Here is an 8,674-nt window from a genome sequence, read left to right as displayed (position 1 = left end):
TTCAGTACTGAAAAATAATGAAGAAGCTGTGCTTCTTCATACAGCCATGGTTCTTTGGAGTTCAAGCGGTCAAGGTGTTCTGTAGCTCACCTGCTTTTTTAAAGGCTCCTGAAGTGAGAATTGCACACCGGTCCTTGTGGCAGAGTGTCACTGGGGTCTCTTGTGTGGTGTGTGTGTGTACAGCTTCTCACTGGGAAAGGGAAAATGATGGGTGGTTTTTGTTTTTCCCCCAGTAACTCCTGTATACTTATTTAAGTGCTCCAACTTTTACTAAAAGAACTTTGATAAGAAACTCAAATTCTTTTATAGAACCCTCAGTTTTTAGTAATAGCTTTATTGAGAGCTTCGTTTGGAGAAATTCACATTGCATAAGATTCACACTTAAAGCATACAATTCAGTTTTGCTTCTTTTAGTGTAGTCACAAGTTTGTGCAACCATCACCACTATCTAATTCCAGAACATTCTCAAGGGAAGCCCCATACCCATTAGCAGTTACTCCCCCATCCCCCTTCCCCCCCAGTTCCCAGCAACCATTAATACACTTTCTGTGTCTATAGATTTGCACATTAAGAACATGTCATAAAAATGGAATTATATGTGGCCTTTTGTGAATGGCTTCTTTTACTTACCGTGTTTTCAAGGTTCATCCATATGTAGCATCTCTCCATTCCTTTTTATTGCTGAATACTAATTCCATAGTATAGATAAACCACACTTTATGTAACCATTCTTTGAATTGTTTGCACTTTTGGGCTATTAAGAGTGATGCTATGGACATTTGTGAACAAGTTTTGCATGGGTATGTTTCATTTCTCCAAGGTATATACCTAACAATGGTATAACAACTCCAGTTTAACATTTTGATGAACTGCCAAACTTTTCCGCAGCGACTACACCATTTTACATTCCCACCAGCAACACGAGGATTTCGATTTGTCCACATCAGCAACAGTTGTTTTTCATCTATTTGATTATAAACATTCTACTAGGTGTGACCTGGTATCTGATTGGGATTTTGACTGGCACTTCCCTAATGGCTACTGATGTTGAGCACGTTTTCATGTGCTTACTGGCCTTCTGTGTATCTTTGGAGAAATGTCTATGAAAGTCCTTTGTCCATTTTTCAATTGCGTTGTCTTTTTATTATTGTGTTATAAGAAGTCTTTATGTATTGTGTATACAAGTTCCTTAGAGACAAATGATTGGCAGATATTTTCTCCCAAAGGCGATCTGTCTTCCCTCTCCTGATGCTGTCTTTTGAAGCACAATTATTTTGATGAATTCCAGTTTATCTCTTTGTCCTTTTGGTGCATCTAAGAAGACCACTGCCTAATCCAAACTTACAGAACTTTATTCCTGTTTTCGTCTAAAAACTTTATAGTTTTAACTTTCATCTAGGTCTGTGATCCACTTTGAAACTTCTGATACCTTTACTAGTAACTATATATTTTAATTTTTATTTGTGGTAAAATACACATAATGTAGAACATACAATCTTAAGCATTTTTAAGTATATAGTTCAGTAGTGTTAAGTACATTCACCTTGTTAATGCAGCCAATCTCCGGAGCTCATTCATCTTGCAAAACTGAAACTATACACCCATTAAACAACTCCCCATTACCCGGTACACCCAACCCCTGGCAACTGCCATTGTACTGATGTTGAGCATCATTTCATGTGTTTGTTGGTCTTTTGTAAACCTTCTTTGGAGAAAGGTCTATTCAAGTTCTTTGCCCCTTTTAAAATAGGGCCGTCTGCTCTTCTGTTGTGGGGTTCTAGGAGTTCTGTGTATATTCTAGATATTGGACCCTTAGTGGAGAGGATCTGCAGGTATTTTCTCTCATTTCACTCTATTGATTGTGTTCTCCATGTTGTTGGCAGTTTTAGATTTTGATGTAGGCCAGTGTATCTGTTTTTACTTTTGTTGCCTGTCGTTTTGGTGTCATATCCAACAAATCATAGCCCAATCCAATGAAGTTCTTCCCCTAAATTTTCTTCTAGGAATTGTACAGTTTTAGTTCTTACATTTAGATCCTTGATCAAGTTTGAGTTGATTTTGTATATGCGGTAAGGTAAGGGTCCAGTTTCATTCTTTTGCATGGGGATATCCAGTTTTCACAACACCATTTGTTGTAAAGACTGCCCTTTGCTCATTGAATGGTCTTGGCATCCTTATGGAAAATCATGTGACCACATATGCTAGAGTTTTCTTCTTTTCCATTGGTCTATATATGTCTGTTTTTATGTCAGTGCCACACTGTTTTGATTACTGTAGCTTTGTAGTAAGTTTGGAAACCAGGAAGTGTGCAACCTCTAATTTTGTTATTTTTTTATGGTTTTGGCTATCCCGGGTCCCTTGAGATTCCAGATGAATTTTACGATAGATTTCCCTATCTCCGCAAAAGACCCATTGGAATTTTGATAGGGAGTACACTGAATCTGTACATTACTTTGGATAGTATTGGCATCTTAACAATAGTCTTTCAGTCCATTCACATGGATGTCTTTCCATTTATTGGTGTCTTCTTTCTGCAACATTTTGTAGTTTTCAGTAAGACTTTTGCCTCCTTGATTGGATTAATTCCAAGTATCTTAATCTTTTTTATACTATTGTAAATGGAGTTGTATTCTTAATTCTCTTTTCAGATTGTTTATTGAATAATGATGGGTTAACATTTAATTTTTATTGTTAAAATATGACATATAGAAAAGTGCAGAGGGTATATAGTGTTAACAAATAACTACAGAGTGAATCATCATGTATCTACCATCCAGATAAACAGGACCTTGTGTGAACCCACTGTGAATCCTCAGAGACCCTGCTGCTCACCCCCAAAAGAAAACCACTGTCCTGGTGTTTGCCTCACTCCGCTGCTCTTGTTTGCTCTCTCCTTTGAGCCTGTTAGATCTGGCTCCTTGTCATTATTTAGAATGATGAATTATATAGAGAGACAAAAGCCACATGATCTAGCAGTGAGAGGAAAAATTTCAGTTGAACACCCCCCCACCCAAACAGTTATCTTTTCATTCAGTAAACATTGTTGAGTGACAGGCATTACATTTGCCATTGTGAACACAAAATAACATGCTGGACAAAGTAAAAAGTCACATGACGAGAAGGAGATATACAATGTAATAGTTACATTCACAATGGAACCAGGAAAAAAACTTTTTTTTAAGGGACCAACTCATTCTGTGGAGAGAAATCACCATAGAGGAGGGCAGGCCTGAGATGGGCCTTGAAGGAGCAATGAGAAGGCTGAGAGGTGCTGGTCCAGATCAGGGAGACAGGACGTGGACCAGGGCTGTGAGTGTGGAGGTGGAATTATGGGATAGGTTGAAGGGGTAATGAAGAGATGCAGATCTTAGTAGCTCATGGGATGTGGAGCGGAACGGAGAAGATGACCACTGGGTGGAAGGTGGTGTCATCAGGGGATAGGTCAGCCAGCTTGGAGAGAAAGCATGACTTTGTTGTCTCTATGCTGTGAGACCCCAAAGTAGACACTCAAGTAGAATGACTGGGAGGTGGCCAGATGTGCAGATAGATATGGGCCCACACAGAGTCTCGGGTGGACCTAGAAACTTGGGAGTCATTAGCAAATAAGTGGCAATTTATTCCATAGGGATGATTAAGACTTCTCAGGAAGAGCATTTGAAATGAGACAGAGGAAAGTTACGGACAGAACCCTGGGGAACACCACAATGTTAGTGGTGGGTGGAGGACAACAAGCAAATCAGGGAGAGGAGGGATGGTCGGGGGGCAGGACAACCAGGAGACAGACTGAGGCCACGGAAGCCAAGGGAGGGGTGAGCGGCAAGGGCGAAGATATAGTGAAGTGCTGTCTTTCTAAATTCATCTCTGTGATACGGACATCGTCTTCCTAGGTGTGGAATCACAAGCAAGTTTCCTATCTTTAACTTGTCCCAGCTTTTTTTGTCATTAAATGATACAACAGAGAGTGAAAATACCAAAGAGGTCTGTATTTGAATTCAGACCTGCATGGACTGGCCGAAAAGGCCCACCAGGAGCCTGGTGCAGGAAGGATCATCACAAAGATAGCACTGAGGCATAAAAGGGGTCCATGGCGGAATGTGAAATGTGGATATTCTGATCCTATGCTCTCAGGAATCTGTCATAGCTTGGGGAGTGACAGCTGTAATAAAAATAAGACGAAGCTATTTCCCATTTGCCAGATCTTAGCAATGGGGAGGGGGCTTTCTACCCAGGGCGGCACAGGCTAGTGCGGTCCCTCATTGAGTGCACAGCACCACATTCATTTCACGGACAAGGGACGGGGTGCCCTGTCACCTTCAGTGGTGAGCCAGGACTTGATTTCAGAACAAGCACCAAAAAGAAAAAGACAAGCATATTTAATTACATAAAAACTTTAAAACTTCTCTCTACTCTCTACTATAAACAAAACCAAAGACAACTGACCAGTAGGTTTTTAAGAACTGCGACTTATGACAGATGAGTTAACATATTATATATTAGAAACAGTTCATGTGAAAAGACCAACACTCCAATGAAGTCACAAAAGTAGAAATATCAGTAAAAGTATAAAAGATGTTCCATTTACACAGTCATCAAAGAAACGGAAATTGAGAATGAAGGGAAAAAGGCACCTGCTAATAGGTGGTAGCTTAATTTTCTGGGAGCACATTGGTAATAATAAAAATTCTAAAATGTTTAAAATTTTAAATTATCTTTTAATTGTAAATGTCTGCTGCCAGGAATTCATCTGAGGGCAACCATTGGGCACATGTGCAGAGAAAAAGGTGCAAAGGTACAAGATGCAGTCCTGGTTATAATGTACAATCAAACCATTAATGGAACTACATTTTAGCAAATCACACAACAGATAACCAGGCAACCCACAGAGAAGACGTGATACGTATTTATGGACGTGGGAAGGGAACAACAGCTAACACTTATGAACACTTAATGCCAAGGCACCTCACAGCCGCCTTACAAAGAATGTACGATTATTGCGTCCATGCTTCACACACGAGAAAACGGAGGCTCAGGGAGGGCAAGCAACACGTTCAGGGTCATCAGCCAGTGAGTGGCAGGCAGAACAGGACTGGGAGCTAGGTCTGTCTGAAGTTGAAGTCCCTGCTCTTAATCCCACCCCCTATTGCCCCTCTGCTTCAAATTAAGAGAAAACAAGGTTATAAAACAGAAGTGCGTCGTGGTCTCAGGCTCACAAACACCCGCGTGCTCGATGCAATGCCTATTAACGGTGGCCCGGCCAGATGCAGCCATAAACTAGTCCTCGTAACCGTAACGGAATCAATCAGGCAACACCCAGTTTAACGTTCTTGTCAGTTATTTATTGTTTGTCATTCTAAAGACTAGCACATTTACAGCATACATGGCTTTGAATGAGCTAAGAATATATAAAACAGTAACTGTATGTTTATATATATTAATACAGCCCACCCAAAACAAATAAATAAAAGTACTTTAATTCACTAAGCTTGGCAAATACAACTGCGGAGGGACAAAACCGTATTATACAACATTTGTACATTTTTCAAGGAAACCAAAGGCAACTGTGCTGCAGGTGCTTAGAATCCACGTCACATCCCACGTTTTCAGTAGGTCTCAACGTTTCTTCCCAAATGAGGGGCCTTCTCAGGAACACTGGACGGAATCTGTTTTACGGTAACCTGGAAAACGGCTTTCCCCGTGCAGCTGAAGACTCAGAGCTCCCGGCTCCCCTGAGGAGCCCCGGCCCGCCATGACGGGGGGCGTGCCCTGGCGCCGCGAGCGTGGGGACGGCGAGCGTGGGGACGGCGAGCGTGGGGACGGCGTGGCGCCGCGGGAGTGGCGGGGGCGGGCGTGACGCCGGCGCAAGGCGGCCCCACGCTCTCCCGCGGCAGCCGGGAGTAGTGCTCGCAGGGAATACTGAAACCTCAACGGTTTCTGCACCATTAGCCAAGTCTTAGAGTTTTCACGGTGATCCTTAACAGGAAGCCAAAGTGGGAGAAATAATTCACATAAAGGTGCCACATGCAAAACTGCTAACAGATGACTCAACGTTTGCTATATTCCCTTTTGATAAATGCGGGTACTTAATGCTCTTCAGACAAAAAAAAAAAAAGAAAATTCTGGAAACAATATGGGTAACATTTAATTTAAAAAGATAAGGGAATTCTTTAAAGGTAGTGATGTTAAAACGAGAAAAGATGGAACTAGGTAGACACTAGAGAAATTACAACTTAAATGAAACGGGGGAGGGGTGAGAAAATCAGCCATCCTGCAAACTGTCTTTGAACAGGGACCGATACAGCAGGAGAATGTGACGCCAGCTGCCGCCGCCTCTGTCTCTGCCTGCACCCTCCACAGAGAGCCAGCTGTGGGCCAGGCATGAGCGGCCGCCATCGCTCCCTGGTGCGTCCTCCGCATCCGCTCACACCTGACCAACGGGCACCCACACAAGCAGGCTCTGGCTGCGCAGGAAGGCTCTGGAAGGCCTTCCACCCAGTTCCACCCTCACCCGCGCGCCTACCCCTCTGGGTCCCTGCCAGTGGGTGGCCTTGCCTGTGCCTCAGCAGCCCGAGGATGTTACACATTTCCAAGCGGCATGTCTAAAGGAGCCCACGAATAACACCTCAAATTTTAGACCGAGGAAATTTCCTGCGGGTTCACAAGTCATTAGGATCAGCATCATGGATATGTGCCACATAGATTTCTTTTACAGCCTTTTAAATAACATGTAAACATAATAATCATGACAAACACAACTGATAAACGTATAAACTAAGAAAAATCTCTGCTATGTGCAGATAAGACTTATCATCTTATAATAGATGACTGGACATAATTTTCTATGAAATTCCTAAGTTTTATGGCCTAGTAATCCCTTTCAAACTCTCACTGTAGGAGATAAATTCAACTTTCTCAATAGTCATCTTACATAACAGAATGCGAAGAGGACAGTAACAAGTGCTGCAAACCTAAGAGAAACTTTCATCAGACAATCCAACATGATTGCACCATCTTCTAGAAGACGATAAATTGGGAAACCCACAAAAGCACATATGTTCTGAAAATAGGCTTCCAGCACCTACACGCATAACCCCCCGCCCCAGTTGTCTGAGAGGCAGCAGACACCTCAGGCGTGGGGGTCCTGGAGTGACAGAACTCAACACCCGGGGGAGGAGGGGAGGCGTGCCCCAGGGGCAGGACCAGCCAGAGCTGCAGAGCACGGGACTGCTGGCTTCACATTCTCCAGCACACACCCTGTTCTACGACGCATCGGGGGCAGAGGGGGACCCCACTGTGTGGGCCGCTGCGCAGGTACCACCTTCCAGTGAAGTCTTATCTCAGGCTGACTTAGCAACCTTTACTTCACCTTCTGGTTTCCCCTGTGCTGTCACAGGTAGGACAGTTCGTCGGAACCACTTGCTGTCACTACACGAGCTACAGCTACCTTCTTCCCCCAAAACTTGAGTTAACATTTAACATCTACTGGTCTGCCCAGGATCCAATAATTCAATATATTATTTACTGTTTTACATTCAGAGTTTTTAAAAGTAGACTGTAATTCAATGCTCAATTTTGAGTTACTCAGTAGAAAAATACATTAGGTGTGCAGCTGCCTAAGTGGGCATTTTAAAAAGTCTTTTAGCATTTCAGACATATCTAGCTTGATTCATACAGGTAACTATCGATGATATCTGTGTGGTTATGGCTGAGGCTATTTAAATGGGCAGTCGCTATGATCCACACTATTGAGCCAAACATTACCTCCTACTGATTCCAGTGGAAAACATGCTCCATAGACTTTTTAGTGAATTTTTTTTTAAAAAACACAAAAATAAAAACCAATCCTTCAGGTCTTCTTGAAGAATTCAAATATGACACTACAGGGTACCCACATTTAGTATGTAACAGCTAATTAGAGGAACCATGTGTTCATGTTTCAACTTTTCCGTAAGTCCCTTCGGGAGGCCTGTAATGCTTGGGGAAAGCCTTCAGCTGCAGGGAATTAAATGCATATTTGCGACTTCCAACATTCTTCATTGTATTTTCTCTTCGACAACCCTCACTGGGGAAAAAAACAAGCACAAGAAATGACAGCAGTAAAAAAGGAAAAAAGAAAAGACTTAAACTAAGATGAAATGAATTGATTATTTTCATAGCATTAAAAAAAAAGTTAATTCAAATGGGTGCCGGACTCATTTACAACAATATGCACGCAAGATGGCGGGCTTCTGAACGAGGAAGGCAACTAAGAAGCACAGACATGGACACATGCTGGATGGGACTGCGAGTCTGGCATTTCCAGAGGCAGCGCTGTATCTAAGTAGAAGCAAACTTCTGTTTTTCAGTGAATGGTTTTCACGTGTGTTGTGTCAAGTAATTGGAGGACTCGATCATAACTAGCGGTTCAAACGTTCTGTTACCTCGCAAATTAAATGGAACAAGAAATGGTGCTACTCTTACCAAAGCTTTCCAAGAGCTGCATTTTTCTGTGTTAGGATTGGCTATTAATCACTTCAAACTCAAAATGCTCATGTTCCTTGCAGAACTCGGTATGTAGCAAAGCCATCTGGCTGAGAAGGCTGCTCTAACATGCCATCCCCACGAGGAGACAGCTGTCCTGGGTGCAAATAAGCTATCAGGGAGCCCATGCAATGGCACGCTGGGTCTGCAACAGCTC

At 42.6% G+C, this 8,674-nt stretch overlaps 1 protein-coding gene across 1 annotated transcript in view; it reads right to left on the bottom strand.

The window, feature by feature from the left end:
- Positions 1 to 5,550: 5,550 nt before the first annotated feature.
- Positions 5,551 to 8,674, bottom strand: part of INPP4A (inositol polyphosphate-4-phosphatase type I A) — a 70,410-nt gene continuing 67,286 nt past the window's right edge. The window contains exon 26 of the mRNA XM_035001732.1: positions 5,551 to 8,059. Within this exon, the coding sequence (XP_034857623.1) occupies positions 7,927 to 8,059 (133 nt within the window). The 3' untranslated portion in view covers positions 5,551 to 7,926. The remainder of the gene's footprint in view (positions 8,060 to 8,674) is intronic.

This window comes from Mirounga leonina, unplaced genomic scaffold (genome assembly GCF_011800145.1).
Source record: "Mirounga leonina isolate KUSES-001 unplaced genomic scaffold, KU_Mleo_1.0 Mir_125, whole genome shotgun sequence".
In the NCBI taxonomy this organism is placed as follows: domain Eukaryota; kingdom Metazoa; phylum Chordata; class Mammalia; order Carnivora; family Phocidae; genus Mirounga; species Mirounga leonina.
This window is presented reverse-complemented; position numbering and strand designations above follow the sequence as displayed.